We start from the raw sequence: 18722 nt of genomic DNA, 5'->3' as shown, positions 1-18722 counted from the left end.
GCAGGGAAGTGTGTCACGCCCCGTGTCAGTCTCCTCTTCCGAGCATGAACTTCCTTCCGCGGAGTCTTGGAGGGCACCTTTCGGCCTGTGTCCTCAGGGTCGGGGCGGACGGGGTGACAGCGGTCCCTGAGCTGGCAGTCTCACCCCGAGGCCGAGCTTGGCCGCCTTTAGGAGACACTGGGGTCTTGGAGGCTCCTCGAAGCGGTCGTTGCTGTTGTCTCACGTGCCCGTTTCTGTTTTCTTGTTGCACAGCAAATATGCCAGAGGATTATCCTGATCAGTTTGATGATGTCATGGATTTCATACAAGCCACCATTAGAAGACTGAAAAGGTCACCCGATAAACAAATGGCCGTGCTTCCTCGCAGAGAGCGGCACCGGCAGGCTGCAGCCGCCAGCCCGGAGAGTTCCCGAGGGAAAGGCCGGCGGGGCCAGAGGGGCCGAAATCGGGGGTGCGTCTTGACTGCCGTGCATCTGAATGTCACTGACTTGGGTTTGGGCTACGAAACCAAGGAGGAACTCATTTTCAGGTACTGCAGCGGCTCATGCGATGCAGCCGAGACAATGTACGACAAAATATTAAAAAACTTGTCCAAAAATAGAAGGCTGGTGAGTGACAAAGTCGGGCAGGCGTGTTGCAGACCCCTCGCCTTCGATGACGACCTGTCCTTTTTAGACGATAACCTGGTTTACCATATTCTGAGAAAGCATTCCGCCAAACGCTGTGGATGTATCTGACTTCCGCTCCAGAGACCGCTGTGTATTGCATTCCTGCCACAAAGTGCAAAGAAAGGGACCAAGGTTCCCAGAAAATGTTTGCCCGGAGTGGAAGATAAGGACCAAGGAGTCGAGGAGGAGGCAGGCAGCCGTTGTGGGAGCCTGGCAGAGGGAGATCCAGCGACAGAAAACTGGGCGGGAGAGAGAGGAAACAGCTGTCTGCATTCTCCCAGATGGCGGCCAGCGTCACCAGAAGCTCAGGGCTGGTGTCCCTGCTTGGGTGTTGCCATCGTTTCATCCGATACAGTCCACCGTCGCCGGTCACGGGTACAGTTGCGGATGCACTTGAAACCAAACCAGCGTATCTCCTGTGGTTTGTTTTCACATGTCTGGAGACACCAGGGAAATGGTCCTCCTGGTGTCATTCCCTGTCATTACGTTTTACTGCTGAAAGCAAGAAAGGTTTATTTTTCTGTCACTCAGTGGAGACATACACCGGCAAGGAGAAAAAAAAGCAAAGACGCACACGAGAGGTAGTAACCTTTGCTTTTGAAGGTTCAGGCCTGAGGTTTACTCCAGCCAGCGTTTTGGGGAACAGTGGGTGATTGATTTCAAACATGGTGTGTGAGGTGGGAAGAGGTTGGCTAGGAACCAGAAAGGCTGTCCTCATGACTAAAACCAAACCTGAAGGTATTTCCTTTCTGTCCTTGGAAACAGGAAACCAGTTGTGGTTTTCGGCAGCATTCTTGCAGGAGAGCGTTCGGGGAAGGCCCCCAGCTGCACTGGGGCGGGGAGGCCGCCGGGCTCTCGGTTTACAGAGAGACAGATGTTACATACACCCCAGCTCCGTTATGCGTGGTCACCAGTGACCAGAGAAGCTACTCGATGCAATGCATCTGTTTCAGATACAGAAGTATAGAGAAAATATTTATTGAGATTTAAGTTATTGTTATTTATTACCGTTCACTAATGAGTTTCTCTTTTTTCCCTTATTTATTAAAGTTTCTTTTCAAAGGTGCCAAAGTATATGTGCTCGCAAAATGCAAAAGAAGGTGACAAAGGAAATTTTAATTGGGAACAAGGGTCCATGCTTTTCAAAGTATTAAAAAGTTTTTCGCTAGGCAAAAAATCACTTACTTTACCTTTTTTAAGAAGAGCTCTCGTGTGATTCCCCCAGATCTCAGCGTCTTACCTGTTGTTTTCACATTTTAGAGAAGAAACGTGTCAGAAGGAACATTTCTGACCGGCTCCCTTTTCGGGAGCAGGACACAGAGACCGGGGCACTCGGCTTCATTTCTTCACGGTTCTGTCTCCCAGCAGATAGGCTGTGTGCTCCATTCCCTGTTGTATTTAAGCTCTCACTCCCCTCCACGTGTATCTGTCTATCGTGTGCATAACCATATATATCAAAGGTTAAAGTCCCCTTAGTAGGTAGTCCTGGATTCAATGCAGACCTCAAAGTAACAGTCCTGTCAGGTAGCCAGGGTTCTGCCCTGATTGTGGAGACTCTTCCTCTATCCTTCCATCCACCACCTTCCTGAGAAACATGCTCGGCCCCAGTGCAGCCAAGGAGTGCCCCAGGCCTCCCGGAAGTGGGGTCAGCCAGTTGCCAAAAAAGCCACCAGTTGCTGCCCCTCCCTCGGAAGAAGGTGCCCCGGAAGGGTGGGCAAGCAAGACGGGCCCGGGCCAGCCTCAGCACACATGCCCTGCCACCCGGATGCGGAAAGCCTGTGACGGGGTGGAGGTGGAGGGTGAGAACAACCCTCTCCTAAGCGCCCCAGATCATGGATTCGTCTGGCAGCTGACCCATGCTCAATGCACTGAGCCCTACTGTAGAGCTTGTTACACATCTCATAAAAGGGATTTTTATCAGATCATCCCTCACTATTAGCCCCAAACTATGACAGATTTAGCCGTTAAATAGCCTACTGGCCTCCCTCAAATAATCATGTTCATTTTACAAAGTAACCAAGAAGCAGCAGTTACCAGACATCCCTTCCCGCGCCCCGCCCCCAAAGACCCGAGCTGTCCATCGTTCTGCACCCTCTGTCCTTTCAGTTCCCCTTACACGACTCGGAAATAGAGGGAAAGGGCCTCCCTTCTGTCCTTTCTTGGGGCCCAAGCAGGGACCTTGCTGAGGAGCAGCCTGCTCAAAACAGGGACAGACCCAGCCGACCAGTCATTCACGAAGCACAGTTCGATGCAGGCCAGGATCCTCTGTCCGATTCAGAGAGTCCTGGCTGACCTGGTGGCTGGTGTCCCCAGGGGTCAGCCCCAGCCCCAGCTCCCCGTGGAGAGTCTCTGCCCACAGGGGCCGTGGGATTCAACGGGTGCTGACAGCTTGTTCCCAGCATCAGCTACACACCATAAGCAGGTTTTAACTGAAGCAAATCGCTCCACCAAATCCACAAAAGGGTAAAGTTTGTGATTTTTCTCTATCATCGCGATTACCATCTGATCCAGTAAGGAGTGCACTTCTTTGGAAGTTTTGACTTCTCTGATCTGTCTCGGTCGTTTGTGTTATACAACCAAAGTTCTCTACAGACTTTATTTTTGTACAATATTATTTTGTAACTTTTTACAAATAAAAACTCATTTCTATTGCTCTCTGTACTTCTGTGCTTCCTCACCGGCCCGGACCATGACTGGCCCAGGCTGGAAGGCCGTGCCCTTCACTACTACTCAGCCCACTGGTTGGTCAGTGGCCTTGTCCATCAACTCCCCACAACCAATCACCACCCAACTGGGGAAGAACTTGCAAAGCTGTTCTTCATTTATTCATTCAACAAATACTTGGGGCGAGCGACACTGTGCCAGGCACTGTCCAAGGCACCAAGGATCCAACACTGGCCAAAAAAACAAACAAAACTCTGCTCAACCCTGTGGAGTTGATATTTTATTTGAGGGGGAGACAGACAATATTCAAAAAAGTAAAAATATGTAGGGATTCAGGTGTCGATAAATGAGTCACCATTTGTAAAGAATATAAACAGGATATCATGATAGTAAATAGCAGGGGCCTGCTCTAACTAGAGGTGACATTGAGGCGGGACTTACGAAATAGATAGGACTGTCCTGGCAAAACCCTGCGGCAGGCAAGCGCTTGGACCGCACCACCGCTTTGCACAGCCCTGGGAGACGCCGTTCACGTGGGTTCTCCGCAGCAAAGTAGCAGAATCCCTGGAATTGTGCAAATGGTGACCTTGGGCTTAGTTATTGCTGGCAAGAAAAACACACTGAAGAGAGGAAATGCCACGGCCCTGGACTGCGGGGAGAGAGCACGCTTCCTCCTCAGATGACACACACCCCGTGCTGTGTCACAGGCGGCATTGTGACTATTAAAAGGTGGCCTTGTACAGTGTTTCAAACCCAAAATGAAACTCTGACGCTCTTAAGACTCTTCTAAGTGGCCACCAGCCTAGGCTTTCCAGCCGACCACAGTCAGGGAAGTACAGGAAATGCCCTCCCCTTCCGGACACTCACCATCCCCCAGGTAGAGTGGCTGGTACCCACTGTGGGCACTTGGAGTCCTGCTGCCAGGGCAGTGCTGAGGCCAGCTCACCTTCTCTAAGCCAGATTCTGGTCCAAAGCTCGGAGAGGAATGCGAACGCTTGCTTACCTCCACTCCTTTTACCGTCTCTCCAAAGTGTGTTCCCAGGGTGATGAACCAGGTGAGATGCTCGTAAAAAATGGGGTAGTTCTCTGATCAAACAAGTTTGGAAAACATTGAGTTAAACAACGTCTTTTTGAAGTTAGAGAAGTGTAGAACTTATCAGAGCCTTTATTAAACTAATGAACCTTGTGACCGTCCAGGAGGGGCAGAGCGTGCAGACTTCCCCAGATGGATGGGACCATGAAACTGCCCATGATTTTGTTTTCTTTCTCATAACACCTGTTGCCCGTCCCTTGAAACTACCTTGGGCCATGTTGCCCGCTCCTATAAGCACCGGGATGAGCAGAGCGGGGGACTAGAGATTAATAAGAGTCAGCAACTACTGGGCAGCTCCCCCCACACACACACACACACACACACACACACACACACACACACACACACACATTATGGACGTTTGGGCATTGTGGGTTTCTTGTTCAGCATGATCAACAAGTGGTCAGCTTTGGAAATTTCATCCAACCAAGAAAGGGAGAGTTGAAAGCTGGGAAATTCTTAGCAGCAATAAGAAAAGGAACTCTCACCGTGCTTACCACAAATGCTCACGCAGTTCAATTTGTTAGGAACCACCAGTGCTTTGGCTGGTCCATAGTTTTGGGGGGGCGGGTGCCCCCTCACCGTGGTCCTCAGAGGAATGTTTCTCTCTTTGGGCGTCTGACTCTGAGTCCTTGCTGCTGAGGGTGGCATGAGAGCATGGGACCAGGAGCCCGGACACCAGGCTCTGACGGTCTTGTGGGGCTGTACCCACCGTCATCTCAGGCTGGTTTTCTCCTGTGTGTCAGATGCCAAAGTAACAGTTTAAAAGAACTTTTAAAAGAATCGATCCACTCCCAAAGTTAAGATGGAAAATAAGAATTCCCTGAACCTAAGTCTCAAAAACAGAAAGCCCTCCCCTTTACACACAGGCACTGTCTTGGGCCACAGCTGATTTGCTACCTGACCCCAGCAACACGGGGAGGAGGGAGCCTGAGCCTTCGCACCCTCTACCTTCTCGGAGCACGGTGGCAGGGAGGGACCATAAGTGCCCACCACAGGCCTCGGGCTTTTTTCCATCAGGTTGTGAAGTGTCTGAGCCCCAACTGTCTTCCTGGGACACATCTTTGTTAAAAGGGTGTTACTGCAACCCCACACAGTAGCTAACTTGACTCTTATCTCCCCACACAACTTCCTGAATGAAATCAAAACCAGATCCTGCCAAGTCATCACTGAAAATAAATAGAGAGTTAGGGAAATAAGAGGAAAGCACCCACTTACTCATATGTGACAACTAATACACTGCCACGTCCCAGCCCCATGGCAGGTGAGGATAATGATGATGGGAGTGCAGACGGGGTGGAGGATGTGCAGTGACGGGTGCGTGGAAAGTGCCAGAACGCCTCCACAAGCAGCAGGTGGGAAGAAAGCCTGAAAAAAAAAAAAAAATGAGTCAGGGAAAATTACAGAGTAGGCTTCCCGGATAATTTGAATTTCAGATAAACATGCATAATTTCTTAGTATAATTATGTCTCATGCAATATTTGGGGCATGTGCTATTTGGGACTTAACCCTACTAAAATGATTACTCATTGTTTATCTGAAGTTCAGCGGGGCATCCTGTATTTTAATTTGCTAAATCTGGCAAAAGAAAGCGACGTTCAAGCTGGGACTGGCACGTGAGCAGGAATCTGTCAGGTAGATGGTGCAAAGGGCGCGGGCGGGTTGAGGGACAGGCATTCCAGGTGGAAGAGAAGTGTGACGCAAAAGGATGGAAGGGCAGTGCGTTTTCAGGGTGTAGCAGGCAGGGTGGTGGGCTCGCAGCTTTCTTCCTCATCCCACAGGGCACAGCAGACGCCGTGCCTAGCGGCCACGAAATGTTTCGTGATCCAAAAACTGTTTAACTTTTAGTATTTTTAAAATCTGAAGAAAAAGTGAATGTAACAATAACGAATATGGAATACCAAAGCAGCCTGGGTTATATTCGCCTTTATATACCAGTGCGGTCATTGGTAATTGTTAACATTTTTTATGGAGAAGGGGCCCACAAAGGCAAAAGGGCCTCCGACCCACAAAAGTCGTGACTCAGCCCTGGCTGGGCTGCCAACAACAACCTGTCCAGGTTCTCTACCTGCAAGTTTTTTCTAGTTTTCCCTTTCTTGTTCAATCATTAAAGCCGAACTTGAACTAAAAAAAAAAAAAAAAAAAAAAAAAAAAACTTCTTCTCACCTTTCAGGTTAGATTGTCTTCTTAAGATATTTACTTCCTGTTTAGGAAAACATAAACCTAAGGATAGCCATTAACAGTCCAAGACTCATTCGCTCTTCTTGAAAAAGGACATGAATCAGGTGACCTGGATCAGATGTAGTTGAGGGGATGATGACGGAGGGAAGAACAGGCAGACAAAAGGATGGATGGAGAGAAAGGCAGAGAGAAGACTTCAGGCCCCAGGAGGTCAGCGAACCAGCAGAGGTGGGCATGACACACAAGATGAGGTTTTCAAACATGTAGAATAGATTCTTTTAACTTGGGAAATTCTTTCAAGTGGGACATGTAGGGGATTTTAACACACTTCCTGTACGTGCCTGGGCCTCATTCATCCAATTAATTATTGACTATCTATCTCCTACCAGAGGAGGATATAAGGATATAAAGATAAAGCCCTTGAGGGGCTCCCAGATTAGAGGGACAGAAATAAGAGTATTAAAATACAAAGTGATAAGGGCAGTGATGAAGAGTCGCAGTGTGTTATGGGAGCTTGGAGGGACAATAAACCCAGCTGAGGCTGTGGGGTGAGGAAAGGTATCAGGGATGGCTTCTTGGAGGTGGTCTGCCTGACAGACTATTAAAGGAGAGAAGGAATTTCCCAGACTAGAGTTAAAAGGCGAAAGATTTATACAATCTGAAGAGAAACCAGAGTATAGGAATTTCCCCGACGGGAGTTGAGGACATTTCGGGCAGCAGGGACTCGAGGGCTAAGACTAGAGGCGGCCTGGTTTGTCGGTAGCTGGAGAAGGTGGAGATGGGGCAAGGCCAGAGCTCTGGAGAGCAGGACGGGTGAGCATCATTGGGCAAGGGAGGGAAGGGAGCAGAGAGGCTGGGGGTGGTGAAAAGTGTGGGCTCCAACTCTGCATCCACCCTGGAGACAGGATCACTTATAATCGTTGCACCTGACCTCTCCCTTTCAGACCCTCTGTCCCCCACCCCCAGGCCCCTCTGGAGTCCCATCCTCTCAAAACCTTGTCCACACTGCTTTCCTTCTCCCACAGAAAGCCTCCCCTGGGGATGTCTACTTTCCCCAGGGGACTCCATAGGACTGAAAAGGCTCCCAGACTAGCATTTCCCAAACTGTCTAGGTGAACACTAGGGAAGCATCCACGGAGGCAAGAGTTCCTTGATTTTAAAAATTGGGGAAATGCTGCATAGTCTGATTCCATCTCAGGAAGAAACAGTACACGTTACCTATCAAACAAGGCCCTGAGAAGACCTGCAGAGGAAAAACACGTTTCATGTTGTTTAACTCAGCATCTCACAATCTTATTTGACCAAGGAGCATCTGTTGACATCTAATGTAAGTGTTTTGCTGGACACAACTTGGGAAATGCTATTTTAGAACCAAAGGAATGGACATCTAATGGAAGAACTGCAGACACTGGTAGTAAGTTATTTCTGGCCAAGGGGATCTTTCCACCCCACCACTGGTATACAGGCACCCTTGGCCTGGAGGACCCGAGAAATAACCGTCACGTTTTCTTACATGCATTACTGGTCCAGTGAGCAGCCAAATTCAGCCGTGTTCTCGTTTCTCCCAGAGCTTGAACAGAAGTAACCAACCCTCCTTCCCTGTCCTCACTCTCCACCCAGCTGGCCAACCCTGCCATAGTTCACAACTGCTGAGCTGGAAGACACTCCAAGGGGTTCTAATCCATGCTACACACACAGAAAAATCAGCTCTCGCGGTCTTCATTTGTGTTGTTCACCAGATAAAGACAGATCCCTTCCATTCCTGGCTACGTGGTGAGATTACACAGCTGGGTTCTCTTGTGCTTGACGGAGGCCAGTGACCGACCAAAGACCATGAGCAGAAGTGACATGGGCTTCTCCTGAGCCAACATTTAATTGCCATTGTGAGACTCAAGAATCTCTTTCTTGGGCTTCCCTGGTGGCGCAGTGGTTGAGAATCTGCCTGCCAATGCAGGGGACACGGGTTCGAGCCCTGGTCTGGGAGGATCCCACATGCCGCGGAGCAACTAGGCCCGTGAGCCACAACTACTGAGCCTGCGTGTCTGGAGCTTGTGCTCCGCAACAAGAGAGGACGCGACAGTGAGAGGCCGGCGCACCGCGATGAACAGTGGCCCCCACTCGCCTCAACTAGAGAAAGCCCTCGCACAGAAACGAAGAGCCCACACAGCCAAAATAAATAAATAAATTAATTAATTAATTAATTATTTTAAAAAAAAGAATCTCTTTCTTCTTCTATAGTATGGCCACCAGAAACGTTCAAGAAAGGGGCTGCTCAGTCAACTTGGAGTGCCTCTGATGAACAAGGCCACTCCGCCAACCTGCAGCAGACGTGGCCTGGTGAATGAGAAGTAGCCCTGTGTCATCTGAGCCACCGAAATGTGGAGGTTATTTGTTACTGCAGCATGCCTTAGCCTATCCTGACAGATACAAGCTTCTGTTGTGATGAGGCACACTATGGGCCACGAAGAGAAAGAGAGCAGTCAGCAGAGGCAGGCAGAGGAGCGGGCGGGAAGGCTCAAAGGGAAGGGGGAGTGGTAGGAAATACAGTTGGAGAGATAAGCAAGGGTCAAATCACGTAGAGTCCCTGGGGCCGTCCTAGGGATTTAGGATTTTCTTCTGACTCAGGCAGAAAGCCATCAGGAGGTTTTAAGAAGAGGGGTGACAGGATCTGGCTTGTGATGATAAGGGACTGTTCTAGCTGTTTCGTTGAGTTACAGACCATGGAAGCGAGGAGGGCCAGCCAGGCTGAGGCAGGAGTCCACACGAGTGATGATGGTGACTTGGACCATCATCCCCCATCGCTTGGGGGTTAGCGATGGCGGTGCAGACGGGGCTCGCTCAAGACTGGGCGGCAAGGAGGCCGGGAGAGCGAGAGGAGTGAAGGTGCGAACAGGATGGCGCCGAGTCTGAGGGCAAAGCAGCGGCCTCTCTAAGAAGGCCGAGCTGTGCACGGCTCAGGTGGGGGAAGGTCGCAGTCTCATGATGGACCTTTTCCGCTCAGAAAGTCACCATGTAAGAAGAGGGACGCTGGTCCCGACATCCTAACTCCGGGTGAGGCAGGAGCCAGAGCCGGGGCAGGGTTCCGAGGGCGCCTGCCAGGCCCCGAGGTCTGGAATGCCATTAAACGTGTGCGTGCCGGGCCGGCTGGCTCGCGTTCAGGAGGACTCTGCCACTGCTCCCTCTGACAGTGTTTAGCATGAAATAAAAAGTTTGGCTTTCAAATGATGCGATGAGGAAGATTCTTGAGCAAACATGGCCAAAGCCTCTCGGCAGAATGTTCTCAGAGGCTGGGATTCCACCCACCTCCAGCCTTCTTTTTCTGTCTGGTCCTTCCCAGCTGTGCACTGAGGTGGAGCCGGCTGGTTGCACTGGCCCCGCCCTGGTCCCCTGCCCCTCCAGCTCTGCTCGCTGTTGCCAAGTTCATCTTCCTCGCCTCACTTCTCTACTCAAGATCCAGCGCTACCTTCCTGCTGCCACTCAGACCCCTCAGACTGCCAATCACAGCCTCCTCAACTTGTTTCCAACAAATCTTTTCTCTAGTTTTTTTTTTTGTTTTGTCTCCCAAATCCTCCTTTTTAGCCTAACCTTTACCCTTCAGTCACTATGGATGACCCCATAGAACCTCAAACTACATATTGAGCTGTTTACACTTTCCATGATTGGACCCTTGCCGAAGCCTTTCCCTCTGCCAGGAATAATGTCCCTCATCTCTTCAGTGCTCCAAATTCCCCCCAGCTGGTACTCGTCACTCACTTCACTGTGGTCCTACAGCCAAGCTCTTCATGGGTGGATCAGGCTGACCGCATGGGTCCCTTCACTTGTGGCTATTCGTGCACTGACCTTATGTTCTGTGCTAGGTTGAGGGCCCCTTGAGTGCAGGGGCCTCATCTGACTCGTCTTTGAATCCTGAAGAGCCCCAAGCATGTGCCCTCACCAGTAGCAGATGCTCAAAAAGAATGTTTATTTGTCAGGACTTGGAGTTACAAGCAGCAGAAACTCAACTCAAGCTGTCTTAAACAATGAAAGGGAACTGATTGGCTCGTGCAACTGCAAAGTCCTGAGGTGGACCGCTTCAGGAAAAGCTAGATCCAGGTGATCAACTGACATCGTGAGGAATAGGCCCCTCTCACTCTCTCGACCTTCACTGTCTTCCACTGTGTGGGCCTTAGTCTCAGTCTGTTTATCCCCACGTGGTAGCAAAGAGGTCCAGTGAAAGCTGTAGGCTTTGATCCCACTCTCTTAAATACCCAGTGATTAATGCCACCAAAGATCTTGGAGGAGATTCTCACTGGCCAGCTACAGCCAGACGCCAATTTCTCAGTCAATTACTATGGCCAGAGGGATGGCTAATTCTGTCCCGGCCTAGGGAATGTGCCCACCCATGGTACCACCAGGTGGCCCAGCTCCACTAAACCACATGGACTCAGAACATGGACGGGCAGATTCTGCAAAGGAGAGTTGTGTGCTGCGACCTCAGGAAGGGAAGAGAGACACTGAGCAGGCACAGACAGCGGGTGTCCGTGACAGAGGCATGTTCTACAGTGGCACGTTCCAGCAAAACAATTTGGAACCTCTTCTTTCAGATTGATTTTGACAACCATCTACTCAAAAAAATTAACATTCCTACCTTGGCTTACTCATTTGGCCAAAACAGCACAAAACAGTTCACACAATAATTCAAACAAAACAACAGGGACGGGGTTTCCCTGGTGGCGCAGTGGTTGAGAGTCCGCCTGCTAATGCAGGGGACACGGGTTCGTGCCCCGGTCCGGGAAGATCCCACGTGCCGCGGAGCGGCTGGGCCCGTGAGCCATGGCTGCTGAGCCTGCGCGTCCAGAGCCTGTGCTCCGCAACAGGAGAGGCCATAACAGTGAGAGGACTGCGTACCGCAAAAAAAAAAAAAAAAAACAGCAGGGAGTAGGGGACACCAGTCAGGGCATAACTGGGAGAAAAATGAAGATGGGCAATCAACTTTTTTACCAAAAAAAATGGAATATTGGATGGATGGATGGATGAAGGACTGTTTTAATTTATTTGATTGTGCCATCTAGAAGATTAAAACCCTGTTATAAGGGACCCCATTAGAAAGACAATGCAAAGAAGGTCCAATTAATAGAAAACCCTACTGCAGTGATTTAAGTAGGGGCTTACTTACCTTACACAACTGAGCGTTTATGAATATATATACACAGTGGATGCCACAGTGATATGTTTTATAGGCAGATCCACTAATGGATGTTAAAAATAGTGGGCATATATTTGAGGAGAAAAGGATATTTGCATAATTTCAAAAAATCTCTCCCAAGAGAGCTATTAATTACAAAGAGGAAAATGGTAACTTTACAGTAGAGAAACTGGGCAGAAACCACCTTAAGCAGGTGGTGCAGGCTAAGATCATCAGTAATAAGACATATTGACATCATGTCCCCTGAAATAATGATGCACTAGGAAGGGCACAAAATCACCCTTGGGTAATTTTTGCCAAAAATGCAAAACCTCAAACTAGCCTTGAGAAAGCATCAAACTCAAACTGAAGGACATTCTACAAAATAGCTGACCAGCAATATTCAAAAGTGTCGAGAATGGGAAGAACAAGGAAAGACAGAAGACTTATTCCCAGGTTGGAGGAGACTAAGGAGACAATGACAACTAAATCAGGGTGGGATCTTGGATTGGATCCTGGAACAGGGAAAGAACATTAGTAGGAAAACTGGAGAAATCTCTTTCAATAGGTTCTGCAGTTTCATTAATAGTATTGCACCAAAGTTAATTTCCTGGTTTTGATCACTGTACACGGCCATGGAAAATGTTAGCGTTAGCGGAAGCTGAGTGAAGGGTATATGCGAGCTCTCCTCTTATTATTTTGACAATTTTTATATCTAAAATTATTTCAAAATTTAAGGTAAAAAAGAAAACTATTGTCTTCTTTCTTAGTAAATGTATAAACCAGTTGCCACCTCAATGCAAAGGTCCATAGGATTTACTGCCCTAATTGTAGGTATAGACAAATTATCTGAGTTTGGAGAAAAGGAGGGAGCAGTGTGGCCTTGATACTTTTGATGTCTCTAGGAAGGGCTTCAAGCAAGTCATGTGGGAACAGCTGTTCCCACAGACCTTGAAAGCATGAGCCAAGGGGTAAAAGGACTTCCATAGGTGACCCCAGCTGAGCAAAGATACAGAAGTGTGAATGAAAAAACATGGTATGTTCTGAAGGCTGCGCAACTCATGCCCAGGCAAAGAAAGGGACAGTGGGCTCTCATATGGTGTAGCATTCTGGAATTTTAGGCTTGAGGTGGAATTGGGGAAGACATGGGGTTGACTGTGGGACATGGAATAATGGGGAAATAAAGGCAGCACCTTAGGAGAAATCAGTTATGGAAGAATAAGTACTGGACAAATTTCTGTACACAAAAATAAGAATGAGGTCTGAAACTAAAAGCCAGAAGCACACATGTGAAGAGAGAGCTTTTAAGGACACCAAGCTGATTTAGCTCAAGATATCCTGGAGTGAATATTTACTTGGAGGGGCAATGAGTGATATGGGGTCAGCTAAGAAGTTGTGCTTATCTCAGTCTACGTCAGCCAGACCTCCTCCAACTTCAATGTGCATACAAAGCACCCAGGGAGCTTGTTAAAATGCAGATTCTGATTCAGCAGGTCTGGGATGGAACCTGGGATTCTGCATGTTTAACAAGCTCCCAGGTGATACAGGTGCTGCTGGCCCTCAAAGCATGCTCTGGGTAGCAACAATGCAGACCAGGGGAGACATTTACAGTGGGGAGACACAGTGAAGACGGCAGTTTAACACTATCAATCTGGGATTACGTTCAACGAGGCCAGGCTGACCTTCCTGGCCTTAGTGTGGGGGTAAATAGTCATAAGCAGACAATGCTGAAAGCTGAAAAATTTGTATGAAAAGCCCTATCAGGCAAGTAACACAGGCTCGAAGAGCAGATGGTATCCTGCCCACCCCTCACCAACCCCCCAGGAATGTAGAACCCAGAAGAGAAGCTGCAGTGCATCTGTAACACTGACGATTGCAACCAGTCCACTAAGCACAGCCCGGAAACGCAGCCGCATGGCCCAGGGCCTCCCAGGAGCAGCAGAGACCCAGCCAAGTGAAGGTTTCCTGATCACAGCCTCACTGCCACCAATGCCTGCGGCCCAGCCTGTTTGCATGGTAAAGTCCAATAAACCAAGCTCTTCCTTGTTCTTTTCTGCTTCATCACATACCAAGTCTCTTCACGTTCTTCCATCCCTTCCCAGCTCAAACATACCATTATCCAAGAACAGCCCTTCCAAGCTTCCCACCAAAATGCACCCCCACATGCAAAAATGCAGATGCTGAAAGAAAAAAGAGATGACCTTTGACCTCTCCTAGGGACTTATTCATTCCTCTTCTGGAGGATGGTTATGAGTTCTACTTCCTGTCCCCACCAGACAACAAGTTAGGAATGCCATCTGTAACCATCAATTGGGAAGGCATTTTCATTCTCTGAGGGTATCTGGAAGGCAGGCTTATTCCCTAAATAATGAGATGCTATTCTACCAAATGAGCAGAGAGTGAGTGCCTCCTGCCTGAATTGTGCGGCAACCAAGACATCTGCCCTTAAGATGCTCTCAACCTACTAAGAAAGAAGAACAAGGTAAAACTGAGGCAGGTACCAAAGGCTGCAGGAACCCAAGGGAGATAACGTCTAGTGAACTCTGGGAATTGGAGAACTAGGAGATACACCCTGAGTAAGGGGGTCTGTGGTCCCCTCTCACAGCCTCATCTTTGTCCTACAGGACACCATAGCGTCCACCATCTCAACCTGGGCTGGTGGCGCGCTCCCCCGCTATTAGGTGCAGACTCTACTGAATCCCGCAGACTGACCGTTTCAGCCTCACCTGGCACACTGTCCTGTGCATTCTCCACAGTTGACGTCTTTCCTTACAGCTGCCTTATTTCTCTCCAGACTTCTAAATCATAGCCACAGAATCCTCCCAAATCCCTTTGCTCCAAGTCTCACTGTTCACTCGCTACCCTGGCTTCAGGGCTCTCCCCAGAGAGTGGGTCACACACGCTCTTTGTGGTGGCCATAGCACTTTGCCCACCTCCTCCTTCCTTGCCACCCTCTTACCAGTGCTGACAAGAATCTCCCCGTCCCACCATCTTCCCTGGTATTTGCTTGATCCTCTTCTCACGCTACCTGTTGTTTGGGACCACTTCCTCCCTTTTCCATCCAAATTCTAGTAATTCAGGTCTCTGCTAACAGAATCACTTTGGAACAAGCTGTCAGAAGGCTGTTTTCTACAAGCCCCAACTCATCCCTTAGGCATCTGACAGATAATGTTTCAGAGATTCATCTAAGTTGTAACATGTATCAGAACTTCCTTTTCATGGCTGAATAATACTCCTTTGTATTATATACACAATTTGTTTATCCATTCGCCTGTCAGTGGACATTTGGGTTGTTTCTGGGTTTGGGCTATTACAAATAATTCTGCTGTCAACATTTGTGTACAACTTTCTGTGCGCACAAGTTTCTGTGTGGATATGTGTTTTCACTTCTCTTGGGTATATACCTAGGAGTGGAACTACTGGGTCATGTGATGACTGTACGTTTAACTCTGAGAAACCATCAAACTGTTTTCCACCGTGGCTGCACCATTTTTCTCTCCCTTGTTGCCATCATCATTATCATTATCACAGCAGCTAATATTTATTGGGCGCACAATGGGCCAGACTATGTTTAAAACAACATTATGAAGTTGATATTGAAAGAAACCAGAATATGTCACCCCAAAATATGCCTCTTTGATATAAAAATTATCTTGAGCTAAAGGCAATTAAGAAGCAACAAACTCAGAAGTTCCCCTTTTTCTGTCTAAAAGCACAATATAAATTCTCCTTTTACTGGAGACAGATTCTTACCAGACCAGCGATAGCCCCAGAGGAATCTGCAGACAAATCTCACTCCATTAGTTCCCTCCCATTTATTTGCCTTCCCACTGTTTGCCACCCTTGGAAGCCTGTAGCTTCTTTCCTTTGTCCTGTCATTTCTCTCCAGCTTTACTGTTCTTTGTTGAAGATGCTAGATAAGTTGAAATTCTAAGCCACGCTTTGAGTTACTTTTTATTCAGGTTTCTCCCGAGTGATGTGTGCTGCACGCATTAGTAAACTGCTTTTCTCCTGTTAATCTTTTTGTTGAAGAGTCCCAACTGAAAACCTAAGATGAAGAGAGAGAAAGTTTTGCCTTTCCTGCAATATCATCACTGTCTTCATTTCACAGATGAGGAAACCGCGGGCCAGTACTTGCCCAAGGTCACACAGGTCGGATGTGGTGGGCGAGGCCTGCCTCCGAATACTTTGAGCACAGGAAAGAACTGTGTATACAAGGCAGTTGGGGCACAGAGGAAGGAGAGTTCTGGGGTGTCTCCATTAAGGAAGGGGCCCTAAGCTAAGGCTTGAAGGATTACTGTTCCTGCCAGTAGATGTCCAGTCTCAGGGGAGCAGCAGAGAGAACTGAGTGAGCGAAGGCATTAAGCTGAAACAACACGTGCTTGGTGTAGACGGATTGTAAGGTGCAGGATGATAGTTATTTTTACTGCTGTGTCTCCGGCACCTACATGGTACCTGGCACAAAGCAGGTATGTGATAAACGTGTACTAAGTGAAGAGGTTAGAGAAGTGAAGTAAAAGAGAAAGCTGGAGAGATGGACAGCGTCCAGGTGCAGGTGAGCTTCACCTGCCTCAGTGAAGAGTTTGGACTTTATCTTGCAGGTGACACAAAGCTTTGAGGGTCACATCGTAATTACATGTGAGCTGCAGAAAGATCCCTGCAGCAGCAGCGTGGAGTATGGCTTGGAGGAGATACGAGGAGAGACAGTGACACAAGTTAGGAGGCAACTGCAACAGCCCAGGAGAAAGATGTGGCTGAAGGTCTGAACCGAGGCAATAATAGCTGGAACGGGAAGGAGAGGAGGAGACCAGTGTGATGAATAGAAAGAAGAAATAATCTACTGGATGTGGTAACAGGTTAGATTTGAGGGCAGGGGGGGAAGGTGGGATTGTGACTCATTCGCACGTTTACGTTTGGATGATGGGATTGACGGAGCCACTGGTGGGCACAGCAGGTGCCCACCGATGCTTGATGACCAGTTCACCACATTGGATGTGGCGCACTTAGGCTGCCTATGGGACTTGAAGGCAAAGATGGACTTGAAGGTGAGCCCCAAGCTCAGCAGAAAAGGGAAGGGGATAGAGAGGTAAGGGTCACCAGCGCCCATGTGATCACTGATGCCACTGGGTGGATGGATCCCAGGGATGTGGGTTGAAGCAGGAGAATGGGAACCTGGAGCCAGACCCAGAGAAGACAGTGAATCATATTGACACACCACCACCACTTAGACACTTACTGCTTGCTTCCTTATTCTCAACAATTTAACTAACCTAAGGTAGTCAGAGCAGTCTAGAGACCACCTTCCTCTCCCACCCACACACGTTGTAACATCATCACTTGCTTTCTTTTCCTTCGCACATAGGAGACATTTCAAGGAATATGCACATGCCTCAATTTCCTTGCCATACCGAATATCTCATTTATTAACTTGGATTCATCATTTTCAATCTTTGGAAAATATATGACTGTACAACTCCGTCGAGGAGAGAAAGCTTTGCCGTCTCCTCAGAAGAAAGGATGTGCCCTTTAAAATGGGGTCTGGTGGCAACGGGAACAGAGCTCTCACAGATGCAGATGTGGGCAGTGTCCTCCCAAAGGAAGAGGAGCCTTGGCTTGGGGACTTGGTGCCCTTGGGCCCCCGTGGCAGGGCTGACTCAGATGCTCTCTCCCTCCCCATTAGACATTCGATTCCTCTGACTCGACTGGGTTCTACGGCTGCCTGCTACAAGGAGAGAATGAGCTCGCTCTGCCAATGGGGGATTCTGGACCTCTGCCACGGTGATTTCGCACCGGAAATTAACTAATCCAGCTGCTGCTTTCATCTCAGTCTTAGGAGCTTGGGGAGGACGGGTCTGCCCCTGGACTTGCCCTTGATCTGCGGACAAAATGCAGTGACAGAGCCTGTGGGCTGAGGCACAGCCCTTGGACCTGGTAAATTCCCCAAGGCCATGACTTCTGCCTCAGAAGCAGGCCACCCTCCACAGGAATGACTTGGGCTCTCTTTTCTCTGACTGGGTCTCTTTACTTTGATCACCTGTCACCTCTTTCCACCACCCTTCCATCTCGCTCCTGAGTCTGCCGTGAAATTTTTATGTAAATGTTGTTAATGAAAAACCATCCTCAATGTATATTTTCTAGTTTAACCATTAGGGATGGTGTTTTAGACATCAACTTCTAGACTGTGAAGAAAGGTACTCATAAAATAGTGTCAGTGCAGTTGAGTAGATTCCTTAAATCACCATTTCTGGCTGCATTTTGTGAAGTCACAGCTTAGAGCAACAAAAGCTCCCAAATGGCTTTAAGAATGGAACCATTTTCAGACTGACAATCAGATGAATTTATAAACATTTTCTCCCCTTTACTTCTTTAACTTTCACCCTCCAAATGCAGAGGTAGGAAACGTAACTTGCGTGGAAATGTACTGATGATGCTGGCGATGACGGGGGTGCAGCTGGGATACCACGTGCCCCCAGCCCCCCCACTCCACACCCACGCCCCCCAGCCCCCAGCCCCCCCCCACTCCACACTCACGCCCCCCAGCCCCCCACCCCCGCGAGCAGGCACACCCTCACGCAGCAGGACACACCGGGACTCATGACATCAGGAGGCAGCCAACGAGACTGCAGCTAAAATACAATCTGCCTCAGCCCGCCGAGCTGCTCCCCTTCCAACCACACCTCCAGGGTTCATTTTGCCCTTCTGACAACTCCCCACGCCTCTTCAACCCAAAGCCTGGCTTTTCCTGACATTTTCCTTCTCAACTTTGTTGCTCCAGGCTGCCTTGGTTGTTAAGATAAATAGTGTTTATGGAGTGCCTTCTATTTTCTCTGTATCTTATAAGCACTATCTCATTTAATCTTAAACAAAGCTAGGGAGAGGCAGCCAGTACCTGCATTGTATAGCTGGACACCTAAGGCTCAGAGAGGTTCCTGTTCAGCTGGTTAGGGTCACC

General features: G+C 48.7%; 1 protein-coding gene across 2 annotated transcripts in view; it reads left to right on the top strand.

Annotated features, from left to right (window-relative positions):
• GDNF (glial cell derived neurotrophic factor) overlaps nucleotides 1-3316 on the top strand; it is a 28448-nt gene extending 25132 nt beyond the window's left edge. For both annotated transcript variants that reach the window (XM_030882075.2, XM_030882074.2), the window contains exon 3: nucleotides 253-3316. In XM_030882075.2, the coding sequence (XP_030737935.1) occupies nucleotides 253-737 (485 nt within the window). In that variant the 3' untranslated portion in view covers nucleotides 738-3316. The remainder of the gene's footprint in view (nucleotides 1-252) is intronic.
• The last annotated feature ends 15406 nt before the right edge of the window (nucleotides 3317-18722 follow it).

The sequence above is a fragment of the Globicephala melas genome, chromosome 3 (genome assembly GCF_963455315.2).
Source record: "Globicephala melas chromosome 3, mGloMel1.2, whole genome shotgun sequence".
Taxonomy (NCBI): Eukaryota; Metazoa; Chordata; class Mammalia; order Artiodactyla; family Delphinidae; genus Globicephala; species Globicephala melas.
Note: the sequence above shows the minus strand (reverse complement) of the source record. Positions and strands in the feature narration are given on the sequence as shown.